Genomic DNA, 22924 nt, shown 5'->3' with positions numbered 1-22924 from the left:
GGGTGAGAAGGCATTAGTTTGGAGTAGCATCTTCAGGGGAGACTTCAAACAGTGCTGACTGAGGAGTCATGGACTGTGTAAGTTGTGGCAACTGGCCCTAGGCCACTGGGGGAAGACTTAGAAACAAAAGGCTTCTTTTGAGGGAGTTGAGGGCCGGGCTGCTGGAGAAATCAGTGCCACCTCTAGGATCAGGTCATTACCCACAGGAAAGCAGTTTGACTGGGAGATGTGGGGTAACTTGGGCTCTGTACACAGAGGAGAGGTGCTGGAGGAGCTTCAGGCCATGATGCAGCAGCAAAAAGGTGTGGAGAAAATGCCTTAACAGCCAAGGCGCTCTTGCCCCTCGGTTTCACAAAGGGACTGTTTCTAAGGATGGATTCTATTGACCTCTCTCCTGTTCCCTTCTAGACTTCCCCTATGCTGCCTAATTTTTACCTTATTAGGGTTAAATCAAATACCTGCTTTAGAAAGAGAAGTCTTTCAGAGAGTGGGAAGAACCTTCATGGATCCAATTATTTGCCCCAGCTCTACCTCCCCCAGCTCAGAGTGATGAAAATAAACTACATGAGAATAGGTACTTAAATGGAGGACCATGAAGAGAGGTCACCTTGGACTCCTGAGCTCCCTGGAGGGAAGCATGGACTTAAGTGTAGTATGATAATGAGGTAGGAGGGATTATGGGTCAGGAAACCTGGGGAGACATCCTTGAAGACTGAGAGATAGGGAGGGGCTATAGAACATCTCCAAAGTGTGTCCAGAAAAGAAGGAAGAAGGAAACTTCTTTTTTGGCCACTGGCTCAGATGGTTCCCCTGCTCCCACTTCTGGGTTCATGTTCTGTCATTGCTGCTTAGTCACTAAGTTGTGTCTGACTGTTTTGCAGCCCCATGGACTGTAACCCACCAGGTTCTTCTGTCCATGGGGTTTCCTAGGGAAGAATACTGGAGTGGGTTGCCATTTCCTCCTCTGGGGGATTTTCCTGACCCAGCGACTGAACCCCAGTCTCTTGCATTGGCAGGCTGATTCTTTACCACTGAACCAGCAGGGAAGCCCATTCTGTGACTAGTACAAAGTTATTGGATTTTAATGTACTTTTTTTAGACTAGTCCAGTATCTTACAACCAGTAATCTTTTTTCCTATGGGGAAAATCATTCCCAGGTTCCAGCCATCGATTTCTTACTGGTTTTCTGAAACATAGTTTGTTTTTATGTTGGGGATTGACTGTAAACATGTTGCCTTCTTTCAAAGTAATACATGTTTAAAAGCTAGAAATTCATTCACATCATCTTCTTCCATATGGCTAATATGTCATCATGCTGTGAAAGCCACACTGAAATACAGGAGGACCGATGCTACCAACCAAAAGAAAAAAAGGATCTTCAATTTATTGTCTTCTTTCCTAGAAATTTCACTACTTCCTGAAATCTAGATGAGTGAGTCCCAATCTTTCAGGTGGCATTTGAAGTTTTACCAGTGTCACATTCTATCAAAACTCAAGCCCTTCCAAAATCCCCCTAATTTGTAGACAGTATCTGCCTTGGTACTTCTTAAACTCCTAAGTTCAGCTGTTTTAGGAAATCAGGGGAAACACTCAACTGTTGATGGAGGGACACGTTGGAAAGGGTGTGTTTATGTAGTTCAAGAGGGTCTCGTCAACTGAGAGGGGGTTGGTTAACTCTGGTAGGAGCCAAACTACAACCTTTGTGGATACACACATTTGATGGTTCTAATTCATTACCTCATTCCATCTTGTGAAGCTTTTCAGAATAGCATATGTACTTGTCACAAAACAACAATCCATGCGGCTACAGATAAAGCAATTCTTATCCAAGGAAAATGAGTTACTTTTTATCTCTTCAAAGCATTCTATTGCTTCTTTCTAAGGCAAATTCCTAGGTCTTGGGTAAATCAAAATATCACTTGCTTATCTGAACAAACAGCCAATGGTCTGTTTATTTTTCATGAATAACTCAGTGAAGCCAGCTGTGTTCTTGGGGTAGCTCAAAGATACTGAACTAGTAGACAAAAAGAAATCTTCCTTTTACCTAGCCAACAATGGTAGCAACTTTAAGAATGATAATAGAATCATCTTTTCTAATGATAAACTTGAAAATATGTGAAGGGAAAAGTCTTTATCTCTCTTTTCTTGATAATCTAAGAAGATAAAGTTTATGTCATTTTAAAAACTAGGAATTATAGTAGACAACTCCTAATTGTGCCCGACATCCATTTTTCCCTCGTGACAGCAGCTTGATTTTCTTTTGGGGACCACTTCTTCACTTACACTCATTCATCGAATTTATGTAGGACTGTTTCTACTTTCTGGTTCCAGGAGTGGCCTTGTGATATAATTCTGACCAGTAAGAATACTACATCTTTTTGGCCATGGGCGCTCAGGAGTGGACAGGTGACCCAGGCTGAGTCAACAAGCCATTGAGGACTGTATTGAACATCAGTTCTAGGACTTTCTGGATATACTGGGGATGAGACAATCTCTTTCTATAGAGTTGCTGGGTTGAGGCTGCTGAGGCTGTCTTATAGGGGAGTCCCTTGACAATGGTCCCGACAGAGAGAAGCACAAAAGTTATTCTCCTAATAACGAGCTCCTAATGGCCTGTGGGAAGGAGTAGGACCCAGCTTTGCCTGAAGTCAGATACACCTATGGACCTTAAAGTTATATAAGCCAACAAAGTTTCTGTTTTTGCTTAGGCCAGTTTGAATGAGGTTTCTGTTGCAACTTAACAGCCACTGACTAATCCATAATTGTTTTTTAATGTCCCTAGTTTTTAACAGATGCCCGCCAGGAGAAAGAGAAGGAAAAATATGAACAAGTCTCAGTTCTGGTATCGGACCACTAGACAGCGGGAGCTCATCTCTCTTATCCCTTGTTTAGAACATGACCTTCTGATGGGTTTTGTACTTGTGTGGCTATTACACATTCCATCTTAAATCTGCTCCTAAGCCAGCTAGCACGATCTTAGCATCTTGACCTCCCTTTCCTCTGACTACAGGATTCACCAGATGTGTCCCTCACTGTTAAGACAGCTGCCAAGTATGTTCCTTTGAGTTGGTTTCTAAATCATCTTCATATTAGAAGAAACAAATCTTTCAGAATGTTTTTATTTCTTCACCCAACCATCTCTGTTCCAACCATGACCTACGTGAACTAATCCCCTTTGTCAAAACACAGAGTGCTATGTCTTTGACAATGGAAACCAGCCTCCCTCCCTCCCACCCTCTTATAGGTAAATATTCTTCCAATTTAGCCAAAGAATTAAAAAGAGGAAAGGGATATAATACATGCCATGTAACTCTTGAAAAAAGATAGTAATAATGGTATTAAAATTTTTAGAAAACTTTAGAACCATCCCATTTCCAAAGTTACTTACAGGATATTCACGCTGCTGTTAAATAAGCAGATAATTTTTATCTGCTAATAATAATACTGTTTAAAAGCCCAACAACAATAAACCATAGCCTGTGGCCAGATGACTGTGACAGTCTTTACAAGTTTTACAGAACATAAAATGCCGGCAGATATCAGGTATTATGTTATTATGTTTTCTTTTGGCAGAAGAGAAAAGTTCTCAGCTAGCCTATCTGGCTCACTTAATTGGGCCTATAAAAACTCACCAGTCATCTCACTCACAGCCATTGAATTTCCCTCTACTTGTTCTTTACAGCTTTTCAGAGCCTAGATGGGAACACAGATACAAAACAGACTTGCTGAAAGGACTTTTTAAGGTCTCATGTCCATATTCACAAACCTTGCAATCTCTGTGTATTCATTTATTTTAACACAAATGAAGTGAATACATCAAGAACTCCTTTGGGAAAAAGAAAAACCTGTGTGTTTGAGGAGAAAAGAACAAAATATAGGACTGAGGCAACTTCCAAATGCTCTCTATTGCTTTCCCAGCACCCCTCACACACACCCTGCCTTCAACAGAATTAACTGCTTTCTCTGCACTCATTTAGAAGATAGTATCACTCTACACGAGAGCATTTCTCACGTAGATTAATGTCCTTTTTCTTGGTTTTGGCTTAGATGTCTGTATTCCTGGCTAGACTGTGAGTTCCTCCAATAGAGACAATATACTTTTGTTTACCAGCACTGGGCCTACACCAAGACTGAGAAAATGTTGGTTAAAATTGAATAGGAGACACAGAAAAAGGAAAAGGAAAAGAGAGATGTAAGAGCAAGGGAGAACCCAAGAGAGCACTAAGAGAAATCCTTGGCTCTGGGCCACTGAGCAGGTGTAACATCGGTAGAGAACTACCCACAAGATGGCGAAGATTCAGAAAGTCAGAGGGGGGACCAAAGCAAGAGGTGTAGTCCCACTGATACAAATACATTTAAAAAATATCAAGGAGTAGCCTTTCTTAAAAGCGTGCTCCAAAATTTCTCAAGGATTTTCTCTCAAGTTTCTAATAAACAACCTGCACAATTCTGAACATTTCTTGTTCAGAAATGGACAGTTATATCATGACACCTGGTGAAGAGTCATTGCAAACTGCATCCTAATTTCAGAGATGTGAAAAAAAAAATAAAACCACCAAAAATATGAATAGAAACTAATCATCTCTTTCAGTGATTCATAGATCCTATCCCCAATCTTTCCATGATTGTTTTAATCATTTTGGCTTTGAAAACTTTTGTGAGCATTCTTTCATTCTTTCTGGCCTATCTTAAAAGTAGTTATTAGGTAACTTATTCTTCTAATTTTTTTCTCAATCGATCCAAAGTTCTCCAGTATAGTGTGACTCTTGGGAGTTTCTCTCAGACATCTCAATCTGAGGTATTGGGAGCTAGAGGAATTCTGAGTCCATGAAAGTATTTTTTGATGATGCTGGTCCATGTAATGATTTTGTTAGAGAAGTTGAACTACTTCAGTATTTACTGAAGAAACTGGAATCAATGTCCTATTTTTAAAAACTTGTGGGTCAGAAAGCCTGATGGAGAAGCACCTAGGAGCCCTCTTTGGGGCTCCATCCCTCCTCTTCATAGACTGTTTTTCAGTTTTTAAGAGGCACCCTTGGTGATGCTGAAGACTAGCCAATCTAGGAACCACAGTCTCATAAAAGCTGTCTTGTTGGGTCTGGCTGACCGGCAGAAATGAAAGACTAAATTTCTGAACATGCTTTCCTGGATCTCTCAAAAAGTAGCAAGACAATGGTGTGATTCTCAGGTCCATGTTGGACAGTAGGTAATAGTGTTTTTCCATGGCTTGTGGAAAGGACAGGAAATGATGCTGATATTCTCATCCCTGGTTTGGAATATCACAGCCAATCTCACAAAGGGCCGCCACTCAGCTTTTATGACAGTGCATTTCCCAAGAAGCCTTTTGGGAAGCTGTAGTCCACAATTGTTTGGGAAATGTAAAATCAGTCACTTCTGGCAAAGCTCAACACACCTGAGCATGGGAAACACAAATTAGAGAGATACTCTTTCACTCACTAGATTGTTCATCTGGTTACACATTTGCCTGGCACAGAAACAGAATCAAATAGGGAGGACCTGAGTGCGTAGTCATCCAGCTCAGGCTTGGTAAACCAGAGGAAACTTTAAGTCTCATGACTGTTAATATTTTCATCCTTTCAACTTGATGTAAGGAGATCATATAAAATAAGGTTCAAACAACCAGGACTGCTTTATCTATTGCGAAATTATTTATCTTATTTTGCTCATAGGAATTCATATTGGTTTTGAGAAGAAAGACTTTTCAATGCATTGGACATGGAGTTCTGCTTTGGTTCTGGTGGAAACAACTTCCCTTTATCATCTGATTGATTGAGAGAGGACAGTCTTATGTATAGAGTCTTCCATCAAAGTCAATAAGTCAGTCTTGATTAAGGCTGAAATGAAGTGAATTGTTATAGATTGTTATTCTATGAAAATCTTTTGCTTCTGTTCATTTCAGTTTAGTCACTCAGTCGTGTCCGACTCTTTGCGATCCCATGAATTGCAGCACACCAGGCCTCCTTGTCCTTCACCAACTCCTGGAGTTCACTCAAACTCACGTCCATAGAGTTGGTGATGCCATCCAGCCATCTCATCCTCTGTTGTCCCCTTCTCCTCCTGCCCCCAATCCCTCCCAGCATCAGAGTCTTTTCCAATGAGACAACTCTTCACATGAGGTGGCCAAAGTATTGGAGTTTCAGCTTTAGCGTCAGTCCTTCCAATGATCACCCAGGACTGATCTCCTTTAGAATGGACTGGTTGGATCTCCATGCAGTCCAAGGGACTCTCAAGAGTCTTCTCCAACACCACACTTCAAAAGCATCAATTCTTCGGCACTCAGCTTTCTTCACAGTCCAACTCTCACATCCATACATGACTACTGGAAAAACCATAGCCTCGACTAGATGGACCTTTGTTGGCAAAGTAATGTCTCTGCCTTTCAATATGCTATCTAGATTGGTCATAAATTTCCTTCCAAGGAATAAGTGTCTTTTAATTTCATGGCTGCAGTCACCATCTGCAGTGATTTTGGAGCCCCCCAAAAATAAAGTCTGACACTGTTTCCACTGTTTCCCCATCTATTTCCCATGAAGTGATGGAACCAGATGCCATGATCTTCGTTTTCTGAATGTTGAGCTTTAAGCCAACTTTTTCACTCTCCTCTTTCACTTTCATCAAGAGGCTTTTGAGTTCCTCTTCACTTTCTGCCATAAGGGTGGTATCATCTGCATATCTGAGGTTATTGATATTTCTCTCGGCAATCTTGCTTCTGTTACTGAGAGTCTAAAGAACTAGTTGCTCCATCACTGTCAATGCTATTCTGCTTAATCCTAATATTGGTAATAAAACCAATAAATAGTTATTTCTTCTGATCTGTAGTCACAGGATGCTTATCTCTGGAAAAGACTGAAGCCATTTGCTTGGCGATCGCTAGTCCATACCGTGTACTTCTGATAAGTGTTTTTAAACTCTGCCATACAAGGTAGAATCTACTGGGCTAAGAAATATCAGTTGCTGTGCACAACAGTGACAGATGCTGAAACTGACTTTTGGACCCCTGTGTAAAAGCACTAGGTTTCACGCATGAGAAACCACACTATCCAAGTAAAAACTAGAGAGAATCAGCTCAGTGGTTGGACTCTACTCTCCCAACCCTGACCTCAGGAACACATGTGTGGGTGTGGAAATCAAGAAAGGAAACTTTCCTTTAAAAGATCAGACCTTCAAAAGAGATGGTGTGGTCACCATGGATAAGATGGTTCCTTACCTGGTTTTCAAGACAGCACTAAAAACTGTAGAAAAAGGCAGTAATCATCAAAGAGGATGAGAGAGAGCTTGCCTTCTTGAAAAAGACAACAGGATGAATTAGGCTATTTTGAAAAAACCCAGAAAAATGTTTCTTTAGAGGTCACAATATTCTTTTGTCTTCATGAATGTGGAATGATTTGATAAAGAACCCTCTAATAAGAAACTGCCCTTGTCTCAGAATAAAATGATCTTAGTGTACTGGTAAGATTAGCAAAATGTAAAGTGTTCAGATACAATATACTAACACTTGATATCTTTGAATGGATATCTTTCAGACCTTTCTGAAATTTATTTCTAGTAACTGTTTTCCAAAGGAGAGATGACTTCTATTGCATGGTCTGTCAATGCTTGACCGGATGTCTGGGACTCAAGAGATGGAGGGTAAGGATTAAGGCTCAGTAGATAATGACCAACATTCCTTGCCCTTTTTAAAATAACTAACATCTGCTCCATCCAAACAAGCAGGCATACAAGTCCAAGAGGGAGTAAATATGAAAGCAATTAAAATGAACTACTGTGCATTAGTGTGGTTTGATTTATAGAAACAACTTCTGTAGGAGAAAATGGGCTGTGGTTTAGGTAATGTTCATATCCATGAAACCCAAGTAACCTAAATATACATTGATATGTATAGGACATTCCTAGCCATGTTCTTCTGCTCTTAACTACATCAGTAAAGATGAGTGCAATGAATTCAGGCATAGACTTACCCAGTGAAGGTCATACTCAGGTCTTGCTCTTCCTTCGTCATCCTCATATAAAGCGAAACCTTCTCTCCGAGCCTGATAATACTCTTTCCGCAGCTTTTGGATGCGGTCAGCACTTCCGCTCATGGACCGGCCACTGCAGGACATAATCAGACAAGTAGTCACATGGTGAACAACATTCTAGAAACTTGCTTCTTGATATTTTTTATTTTGTTAAAACATCTGACATTCAAATTTGGAAGATTCAGTAATATTGTACAAACATGCTAGGAAAACTGTGAAAATCCTGGTAACAAAAATAAATCAAAACTACTCTTTATGTGCATATGTTTAGCTCTAACTTGGGATTAATAAGTGTGTTTTGAGTGAGAACTTAAGGTCCTGACCTAGAGCAATTAAAAGAGCCATCACCTTTTTCTTAAAATTGTATGAACAGAGTTTGGTTAGTTTTTTATGTGGTATCTCATTTTATTACATAAATGTTGCCTATTTGAGACCAGTTGTTTGACCTGAAGCTTGAATGTGATGCAGAGTAGCATGGCATGTTCAGTTCAATGACATTCGTGAATTTTTGGAGTGGGGCTGGGGTACACGTCATTATATGGGTACAGGCAGGATATAGAGAAAGAAAAGAAAATAGAAGTCTTGCCAAGAAGTAAAAAGAAAAATAGAAAGCTGGTCATAGTAGAACATGCCATCTTGGCTACATGTCCAAGGTTTTCTTCTCTTCTTAGCTACTTCTTCCTCTCAGGAATTACAGCTTCTCCAGTAACTTATCCATTCAGCCCCACATTGGTCAGCCAGTGGCTCCCTTTTAGCTTAGATTTGTCACCACCTTTTCAACAGAATCAACATTATGTGATACAATCAGGGCTAGGAAGCAAGAGGAAGATGCTAGCCAGATCTCTACAGCTGATCAACTTCTCTGATTGATCTGAGGCATAACTGAGTGCCCTATTGTGCCAGACCTTATGTTAAGACACAGAGATCTTAAACACTTTCACAGAACTTATTCACAAAAAACACACAGTCTGGGAGTTAGGGAACTGAAAGGGATATGGAAGACTACAATCCACTGTGACTGATGCTACAGGTCTGCATAGGGGTTGAGGGAACATGGATTGCTTAAACTTTAACAGGGGAGAACAGAGCCATGGAAGGAGATCACAGAAGACCCTAAAGAGGAGGTGACATCTTAGCTGAATCTTGAAAGATTCATAGGTGCTCAACAACTGAACAAGTGAGATGAGAAAATTCAAGGCAGAAGGAAGGACAATGCATAGAACAGAAATGAGAAAGCATGTTGCTTTGGGGGAATGCAAGGAAGTCAGTTTGGCAAGCAGTGGTCCTCAACTTCTTTTGTCCTGCCTCATAGACATAGTAGCTGACATTCGCTTCCTTCCCCCTCTCATTTGGGAAGCAGATTATAATAAAAGAGAGTTTTGGTCCTTTAGGGATATTTTGAATTTACTCTAATGAATGACAAAATAGATGATTTGCAAATGTTCGTACTTTAACTCAATTTGTAACAATTAACCACAATGATACTCATATTTCATGTGTATGTGAGAAACACGGCTCTAGTATACAAGGTGTAGGGGAGGGAGCTGGGAAGAGCGACCAGTGAGACTGAGAGAAGTAGGGAGGAGGCCCACGGACAAGACCTCTACATGCCAGAATGATCCTCAAGTACTACACTGAGTTTTAAGTTTAAATGAGACATCTAAAAGCTGTAGAAAAAAGTCATCTATTATTTTGTTAAAACATTTAAAAATTACACTTGAACTATAAAAAGAAAATGGTGAGTAAACATTTTTTGGAAGGAAAACATTCTTCCCAAACTACTGCTAGATCGTAAGCTAACTGAAAGTGGGCCCACGTGTTTCAGCATCCTCTGTACAAAATTAGCACAGAGTTCTTGGCTTCCTACCTGCTCTGTGGACACCAAGTAATTGATGCCTTTGATCGAGAAAAAACAATTTCTTACAGATCATTTACCTTTTCTTCAATATGTATTTTAAAACTCTCTTTAAATAGTTCTGACTTTGTTCCCTTACTATACTTTTCTTGAACAAAAGTATTTCTTGAGAACTTGATAAAGATAACAACAACAACAAAAAAAGTGGAAGGTCTGATACTTTTCTGAACAACAGAAGGCGGGAAAGACAGCGGAGCTTAATTCTGAAGAGCGCTCCTTGGTCTTAAGTACTCTGAGTTGCCTACGGGCCTGCATCCACTGTGCAGGCTTCTGCCCATTTCGTGCATGCATGAGCCACGCTCAAACTCACCAGATGAGTTCAATCAATGTGGTGCAAACACAGCATACATAATCTATTAGTTTACCCAAAGAAACCGAAGCATTGAATTCAAGCAGAATGAAATCATCAGTAATAAAAAAAAAAAAAAAAGAAACTGATAAGGGACTGTTTTAAAAATCCCCATAATTTTCCTGCATTTGTGGGAAAAAATAATCACACTCAGACCGTAAACTATTCTTCCATATGCCTATAAATAAATAAATTTAAAAATATGGGTTTGATCAGATTTCAGTTCTCAAATAGAAGGAATGGGGCAAGAATACAAAATCAGCTGTTTATGATTCAGAAAATCCCCTATGGCTGACAGGAACATGACTATTTACCCAGAGAAGAAATCTGGCCACAGAGAAAAACAGGAAAAAGTCTAGAAATTCATGGACCATCTAAGTGCAAAACATTCTCCCTTGTGTGAATATTTTAGAGAAGTTACAGGACACCATGCAAACCTTTCATGATAAGCAGGGATTACATTGCAACATTCATTTTCTTTCTCTCTCTAACCCTCACTCTACTTTGAGTAACTATACCAGACTTTTCCCCAGGTAGTTGGTTTATATAATAAAATGAGGAATAGTAAATTCTGGTTTTATCTTTCAGCTCTTCTCTGCAGATAACACACACAAGTTTACCATCAAATCAATAAAAATGATATACACAGCTATTGTACCCAAAGCAGTTAATTGATTCCGTTTTGTGTTGAAGAGGTAGAAATCTGAGGAACATAAAAATGCCTTTGTCATAAGAGAAGCAGTAATCATAATAATTATAATTTATGGGACATTGTATAGAAAATATATAGATACAGACTTTCACTTACTATCAATTCTGCTCAGAACAGATATCATTAATCAATTATAGCATTCCTTCCCCATAATCCTAGACATGGTCTTAGAATCTTTCTTAACCCAAAACTTTAGAAAGCTATTACCATCTATAGGAGCTGGCACTTGAGTTGAGTTATATAGTTGTGTTAACAGGTGCTGTAAATATTTCAAAATCACAGAAGAATAAAGATAACTTTTATGGTTCTGCTCCATAGACATGAGAAATCTGAGGCTCATGACTACTAGATATACAAGGTCTGACTTTAAAGAAGGCTCTTTCTATCATTGTTTAATACCTTTCAACCTGTGTCTCCTCCTTCATCTAATTAGTATCTTAAAGATTGGGTCCTCTAACAACATACTGGACCAGAATGAAAGCTAAGCCTAGCTTTGAGGACTTACTTTCTGAGGACTTCTGTTTTTCCTTCCTCTATTTACATGTTAACTTCTATTTTCCTGGCTTTATGGAACTCAGTAGTAGAGATTCTAAGAATTTTGTCTGATAGCTTCAGAAGTTATATCAGCTTATGATGTAACTCACCTACTCTTGCAACCATATAAAATCTGGTAAAGTATCAGTAATCCCATCTCCAGGTTGCGAGTTAGAAAATTTAGGCTTGCTGTATTATTTGTTCACTGGATAAGGTAGAGGTTAGTCAGTCATTCTTACCAAAAAAGTTCCTATTGTAGCTATATACATATGTAGGTGATCAATGCCACTCCTACACTTTCAATGTGCTGAAATTTTATTTTAAATTAACTCAAGCAGTATAACAAAACAGATTTATATTGTAGTGATTTCTTGTAAATTATGCTGCCTTCGCCTTTAAAAGCAGATGTATAGTAAAACAGGCTTTTCTTATAACACTTTAAAACTGGACAGAGTTTTAAAGTTGTAATGAAATTCAGAAACCATGTCATTTTCTTCATCGTCACCTATAGTAATATATTCCCAAATGCAATACACATCACAGTAAGGCATTATCTGCTCCACTGGAATCTAACCTTATTCTTCCTAGTTGATAATTACCTCAATTGAAAAACATTTTAAAATGAGTGTTCATTTGTGCATGCCATAGTCCCCTCCCGTTACTACAACAGGCTGGAGAAAAGTAACATTTATTAAGCTCCTTAAATATAATATTTATGCTTTACACACTTCATCTCATTTCATCCCCAAATTTGTGAGGATGACATTGACATTTCACAGATGAGTACACTGAGGCTCAAATAAGTAGCACAGTTGGTGAATGGTGGACCAGGGAGTGTGTGACTCCAAAGCCAGTGTTACCTTGTTGCCTCATGAGAAAGGCATTAAAATGCAGCAGGCATATGGTAGCAGCCGTTGCATTTCAAGGCAGAGGGAAGTTCGCAGAGCACATTTATAGCCATACCTTTTGATATTCTTTTATTTGCACAGATCTTTGCAATAAAAATAGAAATTGAAGCAGCTAAAGTAATAGAATACATGCAATGAAGTCTGTATTCATTAAAGAATGATGCTGGAGCAACTGCAGACGGAGATTTCTGGGTAATTAACATTACGTCTCTAACAGGCTTATGTGGGAAACTGGTATAAAACTGAATGGGGTGCAAAAGAGACTCAACATATGACAAAGATCCACATGAAAGAGAAAGAAACTCTGGATCAGGACCAGGGCTGACAAACAGCCAGGGCTGCTGCTTGTAACGTTCATCACTGGCTGAGGGGGCCGAATGAGAGGGAGCTGGTCACTGCCAGCGAACCATTGTCTGACTTGTGAATTCATCTGTTGAGACTTTGTGTGTATGTCTAAGCAGGCATACAAGTAAATACAGCACCCTAACTATGATTAAAATATACACAGTTAATTCCAAAGAGCTGTGTCATTTTCAGATAGCCTCGTCATGTAGCTCTTCACTGCTAAGGAGAGGTGTCTGCCTTTGATCAGTAGGTACCAGCCTGGGGTCCAGATTCAGTGATGCAGTTAAGAACAGTCTCTATATAATGGAACCTTAACAGGAATATTTCTACCTGGATGAGCTAACCCTTACAAATTCACTGAATAAAACTGTTGGCATTAGATGTATGTATGTCAACAGTAATCAGTAGAATAGGGGTTGTTTTTAAGTTTGGGATTTGATTATTCACTTTTTTTATGATGTTACTGTAAAAATGTTATTGTGATTGGAAAAGACTGATTCTGGGAAAGACTGAAGGTAGGATGAGAAGAGAGGCAACAGAGGATGAGATGGTTGGACGGATCATCGACTCAATGGACATGAGTCTGAGCAAACTTCAGGAGATAGTGAAGGACAGGGAAGCCTGGTATGCTGCTGTCCACGGGGCTGCAGGGAGTACAACATGTCTGAGTAACTGAACAACAATAAAATATTTAAATTAAGTAAACATGGTATTCATCTTTCTATATTCACAAAAGTGTGAAGTTTTAAAGGTTTTATCAAAAAGATTTTCTCCTTTTGAAAGATATGGAGTGATGACAATATGCTATTCTTTTCCTTTTTTTTTTTCCCCCTTATGGGAAGGATTGTTTTATCTTTTTGCATTTAAGGACCTAAAGAATCAATACAGTCTAAAACTTCAAATATAGCAGTACCACAGTTCTGTGAAAATGGCATACTTTTTTCCAAAGTGGGAACAGAGCTCTCAAAATACTGGAGATTCTATGATATTCACACCCTTGATAACATGAATATAATGAAATCTAACTATCTATATGCACTCTTCCCTTACTAATTATACTTCAAATCCCAGACTAGGTTCTGTAAAAGAATATTCAGCTGAAGGCAGTCATAGACACAACTGTAACTGATTTTCTGTTGGTGATAAAGATTTCTGTCAAATAAAAAATTTGAGACATTCTTATAAATGTACTCAGGATCATTAATTCAAAAGCATTTTGAAGATTTATAGAAACCATAGCCCAATAGCACTAACACTCTACAGGTTTAACATTCCATAATGCAAATACATTTATATAGTGTGTCCATATGTGCTAAATGAGATTTAATAATAAATAATGGCTTTTAATGGGGCTAAATTCTATAAAATTCTTTAAATGGCATTTTCATACTGGACAGCTCTGAAAATTATCGTGTTACTATTCAGTGAAAATTATAATTATATAAATTATCTTCTCCTTGTTCCTAATTTTGTACAAAGTATCTATTTTTTCCAAAGGTATATTGACAAATAAGATTTTTTGTGGTTTAGTCCAGTGAAATTTTGGACTATATAACTGACTAGCCATGAACAACACTTGGGAAGTTTTCTAATTTCTTTCCCAATGCATCACCACTATGATGGTGACCCCCCTTTCCAATTATTTTTGATTAAAATAATTTCCCCCCAAAATAAGACTATGAGTTTATAGAAAGAGTGAATACAGTAACAGATGAAACAAATTTTTCACATTTGAATCTCTCTTTATTTCTAGAACTATTGTCAATTATCTCTGACATTATACTTCTTACTAGTAGGTAAAGAAACAATGCTTATTACATATCTTAAGAGATGATATAATGTTGCATGAAAAACTGGTGGCAGAAACTGAGGGGAAAAAAGCTATATTCTATGCTAATCCATTACTTTGAAAAGCGTGTATCTGTATAAATTTCTAAGCATTCAACAAAATTACTCATTACAGCAGGCTACTGTGAGGAAGCTAAGAAACTGGTCCAGAGAGGTCAATATGTAAGTTAGGGTCATAAGGAAGGACGGACCCCACAAAGCATAGCTATGTATTAGCGCAGCCTGCAATTCTGAATGTGGTTCTTCCCCGAGCCATCCTGAGCTGCCAGTGGCATTTTGACCCAGACACGATAATCTGACAATGTGACTTGGCTTACCTGGGCTCCTGACTTTGCCATGGCAACCTGAGTCCGACCTTTTGCTTTTCTCCACGTTTCCTGCTTTAAGCATCTGCTCCCTTTGAGATCCTTATCTTGGTATTTCCAGCCGTAGCTCAGTCAACTGACCCTCTGACTCTTATAGCTGGAAGATTTGTCCTGGAAATCTTAACCCTTGAATGGACTTTGACCCCAATGAATCACGTCTTAGAGGGAAAAAGTAGGTCCCCCTTCCCCTGACACTTTTGATCGCATAACGGCAAGCATTTCCACTCATACCATGGCCGTCATTTACCACTGAAAAGTAATCTCATTGATGCATGAAGGGCAACTTTCTCCTACGTGATTAATTGCTGTGATGGAGATTCTCACCAGATCAATGTCATCTCCTCTTCTGATAAAAAGGTTTTGCTCTACCTTTGCGCTTTATCACTTGAGACAATGCGAGGCCATTCCCTAATCAGAACATTCTGCTTCTCTGTCTCCATTTCCAGAGAAGGTAGAAATTTCTTAGGAGTGACACTGACAGTGTTGTTCACAAGTCAACAACACACGGGTTATTATTCACAGCTTCAACTCACCATTATAAGCCTGTAACACATAATTGCATTATTCTGATACTGTGCACTGACCTCCTGGCTGTGTTCAAATTTCAGAAGCTAGTTTTGCCATTAGTCATAAAATATCCATTTGAGTTATTCATATTTTGAATAGTATTCTAATATCTTTCCTCTAACACAGTACAGTATTTTTGAGCCTTAAGTAATTTACACAAATATTGGGCACATTCACAGTTTCATATAAACATATGATACATACTGTCTCGAGACATTGTCCCAATTTTATTAACAACGCAAAGTAGGTGGGGGTCACCAAAAGAATTTATCAAGTATTTCACATGGTAATTTTTGTTTCTTAAAGGAGGATTTTAAAATATAGTTGAAAAGTTCACACTGGCTGGCAGCAAAATTAGCCCTTCATTTCTATTCTACATCTTTGCTAACCGAGCATATGAAGATGCAAGGAAAAATAGATTTAGACCAATTAGAAACTGTGCATTCACTGTGTCTTCTGTTAAAGATGATAAACAAATCCTGTAATTCATGTTACAGCTGTTCTTACATGGCTGAAGTATAGCAACACTGCATCACAACCGCCTTTAAGTGATGCTTCAATATTTGAGCTTAGACAAAAATGGGGGCTTGGGGGAAAACAGCAATTTAAGTAGTGACAATGTTCCCATTGGCCATTCCATGTAATGAGTGTAGGCCCCTGGACACAAGCTGAGTCATTTTCCCTTGGTTGGGGCAGTTCCTAAGTGCCTCTCATAATATAGGCTTTACACTGTACTGAACATGATCCCAGTGTTTCAAGCTATGAGTACTTGTACAACATGGCCACCAAATGCAAACCAGCTACTTCAGCTGGTGCTCAAACAAGGGAATAACAAGTTGATGCTGCACTAAAAGAATGAAAAGAATGAGTGTTGTGTGGGTTTAGTGAGAGATCATAGGTAGGTCCTGCATGCACACGCATCCAGCCAATCAACTGTGTCCAACTCTTTGCGACCCCATGGACTGCAGCCCACCAGACTCCTCTGTCCATGGCATTTTTCAAGCAAAAATATTGGAGTGGGTTGCCATTTCCTCCTCTAAGGGATTTTCCCAACCCAGGGGTCGAATCCACATTTCCTGCATCTCCTGCATTGGGAGGATTCTTTACCACTGAGCCACCTGGGTTATAGCATCCCCCTAAACTGTTTTTCAAGGTAAATTCTGACTGTACACAACTTTTGCCTCACATGATGCTTCAGAAACTTAACCTTAAGACATGATTCCACTTGGAACTTTATAAGTTTTCTCAAAGACTTTTACGGCTCAAAATAAAATGAGCAAAATAGGGACAAAAAGATAAATGGAAGAAACCTTAAAAATATGTATTATTTTGATGATATCATGCACACATTAATATCTTACACACACAGACATACACACACACCTTCTCAAAGAAGTTCTCACCAACAACTGCAGGACTTGTGAGATAAAATTATTATCCTCTAGGCTTAAATCAAACACAGCTTGAATTTCAGAAATACATATCTGACATTTAGATGTGGATTAAACTTTCAGGGTCAATTCTGGGAAAAATAAGCCTGTGTGGGCTGCAGGCCATAAAACCTTGGGAATTTCCTAGGCCTCCGTGAAATTCCCTCTTCCTCAGAGGAAACATAGAACCTCTGTCTTCTCCCAAGGGACCAGGGAAGGCCATCAAAGACCACTGATTCCCAACAGCTGGACACCTAGGCCTTTATTTTACACAATGAGGAAATAAGGTCAAATTGACTACACAATGTAAAGGAAAAAAGGAGATTCTAAATGAGTTAGTGCATGGATGCTGGGTTTTTTTTTTTTTAATTTAAAGGATTATATCTGTCGAGATAGACTATGGTAGCCTGTGCTAATCAAATATCAGTAGATTAGCAAAAAAAAAAAAAAGTCAGTAGATTAAAGTCAGTAAACTTTTCCTCCCATGACTTTTTTTTGCCTTCCAATGGAAGGGGAGGAGGTTGGGAAAATAACATGAGAAAGAGAAAAAATACTCAAAGAAAAAAGGACATGTTTTTCAGTTGGAAGAAGCTAAAGATTTTGATTAGGAACTCAATACTAAATGTTTGTGGAGTCAAAGTGTTCTAAATACATAGGCTATGTAAACTAGTTGTTACCTCCATACCCATTGACGGGAAGAAATATACAATAAACTGTCCAGACACCCAGAAGCGATGCATGGGCCGGACTTTAATTATCACACATATGATGTTAAAATGAGATCAAATTATCTCATAAACATAGAATTCTATATGCAGTGTTCTGATGTGATTAGCATAATTCAGCCTAAGAATTTATTAAGAACATGCTTTGATTCCTTTTGTTTCTTCTACACATATATGCACAAATGCTCTTGCAATTTTAAATAGGGTTATAATAATGATCCAATCCAAACAGGTTCTCAACTCCAAAGAGCCACATAAAAAGTTAACATTGACTAGGTCCCAACGCTTGTCAAATCTAAGACTACCCCACAGCCTTCATTTCCCTGGGTGTAAAGTGAGCACTGGTGACCCTGTAACCTCATGCTGACCTTCTGACCTTCGGGGATTTACAGGATAGAGACAGTTTATAGTATCATCTCCTAGCGATTGTTTCAGTTGTTTTTAAAAGATGTTCAGACTTCTACATCTTTTCTAGGAGAATGGTGACTTTCTCTGTAGAACAGACTGGATAGTAATAAGCTGGCATCAAACTTGGACCATCAATTGCTTTTATAAAAGTTTTACAATAACCTTCTGAATGTTTTCAGCTGTGTACATTTATTTATGCTTTTATTTATTTTTAAATACTGCCATGTCCCAGGCCCTGGTAATGTAAAGGTGATTAAGACCCAGAACTAACCCTCAGAGATTTCAGTCTTATGGAGGGAGGTGGAAATATAAATAAATAATTGTTGGGCAATGTAGCAATTATTATGAAGAAGTATCATGAAGCATAATGAAGTCCTGCAGTAGCTCAGAGGAGAGGGTGATTAACTATGCTTGGGGAGACTAGGAAAGGCCTCAAGGAGAAAGGGAGAGCAAGGAGAGGGTACTGGGCATGCCAGTGGAAGGAGCATCAGATGCTAAGTGGTGGCAACATAAAAGGGCAGCTGGTTAGGCATGGCAGAAGTGTGGGAGTGGATGAAGAATTCTGGGAAGTAAAGCTGGTAGGACTTGAATAGCTCCATGTGCCAATCTTGCAAAAAGGGAAGATGATGTGGAATCCTGGATCGATTTCACATTGGGTAGAGCAGCTCCAGGGTTATTCTTTATATCATGATAACTCTATAAGACCCATGTGACTTCCTTGGTGGTCCAGTGGTTAAGAATCTGCCTTCCAATGCAGGGGATGCAGGTTCGATCCCTGGTCGGGAAACTAGGATCTCACATGTGGCAGAGCAATTGAGCCTGTGTCCTGCAAATCCTGAGCCCGTGTGCCTCAACTGGACAGGCTGTGTGCCACAAACTACAGAGCCCATGTGTTCCAGAGCCTATGAGCCACAACTGGAGAGAGGCCCATGCATCACAGGGAAACCTGTGTGGGGTAACTAAGACTCAATGCAGCCAATATAGAAGTCAATGAATAACTATCTTTTATAAAAAGACCCTTCTCTTTCCACATATCATAAGCAATGAAATGAACCAGTTGACCTCTATGGGACGTTCTTGCACCATATTCAATGATTTCTTGGATACGTGTACAGTTCAAGCTAAATGGGTGACCCAACCATTGGCAAAAGTCACCTTCTATCTCTGTTTCCCCGCTTGTTGAATACTGTACCTGCACTTTAGTTGGAGGCAATGGGACAGTGAGAACTTCAGTTTGAAAACTGAATGTTTTCTATAACTAGAGCTCTTGGTTAACCAGTAACATTAACTGGTGCTGAAGCATGATGCATTTTAACAGAGTGATAAACTTCCCTTTAGGAAGAGAGCACTGGCTGCCAAATCAGAGGGCAAAAAGTGAAAAAAATAAAACAAATGAAACCAACCCATTATGGGTTGACAATGACTTTTATTTTCACTGGCACTTTACGGAAAGTAGTCACAGAAGCTCAGTGAATAAACAGCCATTGCTCCATTCAGGCCAGGTAACAGTGGTGCCTGAATACCTGCCCTGGAGCAATTTGTAGCTGTCTTCTTGATCTGAAAAGTGAATGAATTACGGGCTATCCAAGAAGAGGGAAAATTAGGCATGAGGTTGATGCTGACAATTGAACTCTATAAATAATCCACAGTGAAAATGAATAAACAACATGCCTTCTTCCAGCTTTCAGTAGCCTCTCGACAGTATGACAGTTGCTGTTTTTTTCAATAAACATGATGTCAGTTATGCCTTTTATTCATCATGGTGAAGTCATGTGTGGGAAGAAGTGAGTATTTCTTTTTTTTGGCACTTCATATAAAAAGGCTTTTCCTTTTTATTTTTATCATACCAAGGCAAAACAAGCTGTCTGATCTGTAATCTATACATTACATAAACACTTTCATTTCTTCCCTATTTCCAACACCTTTATTAGCAACAGCATTTAAATTGGTTCTCAGTTATGCATAGAAATAGGTTTCGAAGGGCATGGAAAATAAGACACTGGGGATGATTTTGAAAACTCTTATTTAAACCAACAACTTAAGTTTCCTTCCCAAAAGTATTTTCCCAGAGCTGTAAACAATCCTCCAATTAATTGACTTGATTCTTTTCTTTGCCCAGCCCCTTGTTTGGTCAAGGTACTAATGAGCAGAAAAAAGGCCAAAGTCAGGCAGGACTTAGAAAAACAGAGGCACTGCAAAGACTGAAATGGGGAAAACAGAAATTGGATGGCCGAGAGTTAACGACCCAGGAAACATTCCCCTAAAGGATTTACCAGGTATCTAGAGAGTTGTAACCTTTCAGATTAAAAAGTAACAGGTATTAGTTTTCGAAGTGGACAAATAAGAGCCAAACATTATGTGAACACAGTTATAGAGTTAATGAGTACTCACATATCTAGCTCAAAGAAGCCTGTGGGTGACTGTGTTTCCTGCATTCGGCTATTTGTCATGAACTTTATTACTCTCCATTCCACTAAGAACTATTTTTTTCCCTCCCTATTTGCAGACATATTAGGTACAGTCATTCAGATATTATCAGTTCATCATTTGCTAAAGAAACTCGTTCTTAGGAAGGAAAAGTGAAGAACACGTTGAGTGGCATTGCATTATTTTGTGATCCCACATCAAGATGAAAAAAGAAAGCATCACATTGTTTTTGAGATATTCCTATTCTACAACAAAAATCATGTTTTACCCAAGTGTAAGCAAGTCCACTAGCTAGAAGCTCATCCCCCACCCCAAGTTCTACATAAAATATAACCCACAAGGCTCGAATTGAATCAATATATTAGTTCTCTATGTACTACTTACTTTGACATTCCTTAAACTGAATGTTTACTATATAGCTAAGAGAGTTTCTAAATTTATAACCTACAAAAAGAGGGAAATTAGTTCCTCTTCTTCAAAGAAGCTTTTTCATACTGTGTCCAATCTATCTGGGGAATTGGAGGGAGAAAAAGGCGAGTGGGGAGAGAGGAGGAGCCAAAGAAAAAGAGCTAATGGTCAAAATGCATCCTTATAATAAAATGAGCTTCTTAATGGATGCTCACTACAGGAATAACATTAATTCAGTATTAGGACGTTCAGTGGAAAAATATGAATGTAATTTATCTTTTTAACTGTCAGCTGCATTTCTAAAGCTCTGAAGTCTGTAGCTTCCAGGGGCCTTTTGTCTTTCTGCCATGGCAGGAGTATCTTGGACAGCTGTAAGAGCTTTCTAAGCTATCTTTCTCAAAATCCATTAGCTAATTCAAGGAACCTAATTAGAGCTGCCATTTTGATGGAGCATACTGAATGCTCAGTACAAATAGTAACACCATCAATGTTTATTAGAAATCACAAAACCCAAAGTGCTCCACTCCCTATGAATATTAATGAAAATACAGCAAACAAAATATTTATTAAAACATATGCTTAATACCATCAAGGTTTACAGACAGATATTGAAAGAGAGAGGCACACACTTGAATTTGACGGCATGTGCCCAGGAATACACAATAAACCCAGATTTATACTGAAGTAGCATGTAATCATTATTTTATGCCCCTCCCACTTGTCTCCCTTGGTTTTGCACCCTGGAATTCAGCAGCTCACAGCTGGCAAGACAGATGCAAGTCCAGAGAAGTCTGAAGAAGGGGGTGGGGGAATCTTTTCTTTTTTTTTAAACAGATGCTGAGTGCCACAAATTCCTGTCAGTGGGAAATAACTCTTGCTTCTCTATAAAATCAGCAGCATGATGACGTCAATACTTTCTACCCACCTCTAAATGAGGGTGTCACCAAATGAGTCCAACTAACTATTCTCCCACGTACCCATCCAGGGAGCGTTTCTGCCAGGGCATGGCCTCAAATCAGGTGGTGTCTAAGGCTTGAGGTAACCTTGCTGTTGTGCAGACTGGGCTTCTGCTGCTCGCCTACAGCGACAGACATACACACCCTTGCCGAGGCCCAGGAGACCCTGCTCCTCATTCTCTTCTCTTGGGAGCAATTTTAGGACCTTTGTGAATCATTACCATCCACGGGCCCTTCCTCTGCCCTCAAGCTGTTGCCTCCTGACTCTCTTGCCCCCCTTTCATAAAACTCTAAAAAGGAATCACCTGTTGTCTCATTTCTTCATCTGCTGTCCTCTCTTTTGGCCAGATGACAATCTGGCTTGCACCCTCATTGCTCTTAAAACTGTCCTCTGGAGGCTGAGCAAACCCTGGCCTCTACAGGGTTAGACACTGGGCAGCAATTTCCTCGTGAATCTCTCCTCCTTGCTTCTTCCTACTTCCTCAGTCTCAGAGTTGGTTTCCTTTACTACCCCTCCCCTTGTTCTCTAAACATGAGCTTCCTTTAAGGTTCTCTGTTTCTTGTCCATACTTTTCACTCCTGGGGATACTGTTCACTCCCAGGACTCTAACACATTCCTTTTCGTGGTCATCCATTTATTCATCCATCCATTCAAAAAGTACCAGAATGAGCAGATGGGGCAAGTTTTCGACACCCATGAAGACACCCATCTCTGCCTGGGACAGCTCACAAGAGCTCCAAGGACCATGCTCATCCCTTGCTCTTCATCTGCACCTAAAATGTACCAACACCTTATTACTCCACTTGTTCAAAAACAATTTCCTCATCTCTTTCCTGAAATCTACTTTCTCTCCTATCTTCCTGGCTTTTTCACTGCTTTTCCATGTTCATCAAGACTTAACATAATGACCAGCATTCAGAGTATAGGCTCTGGAGCCAGACTGCTTGAGTTCAGACCCTGGTTCTGCCACTGCCCTCCCGCCTACTT

General features: G+C 39.3%; 1 protein-coding gene across 2 annotated transcripts in view; it reads right to left on the bottom strand.

The window, feature by feature from the left end:
- Window positions 1–22924, bottom strand: part of PARD3B (par-3 family cell polarity regulator beta) — a 1088076-nt gene that overhangs the window by 118949 nt on the left and 946203 nt on the right. For both annotated transcript variants that reach the window (XM_010861024.1, XM_010861023.1), the window contains one exon: window positions 7980–8112. In XM_010861024.1, the coding sequence (XP_010859326.1) occupies window positions 7980–8112 (133 nt within the window). The remainder of the gene's footprint in view (window positions 1–7979; window positions 8113–22924) is intronic.

This window comes from Bison bison, unplaced genomic scaffold (genome assembly GCF_000754665.1).
Source record: "Bison bison bison isolate TAMUID 2011002044 unplaced genomic scaffold, Bison_UMD1.0 scf7180017864471, whole genome shotgun sequence".
NCBI lineage: Eukaryota > Metazoa > Chordata > Mammalia > Artiodactyla > Bovidae > Bison > Bison bison.
Note: the sequence above shows the minus strand (reverse complement) of the source record. Positions and strands in the feature narration are given on the sequence as shown.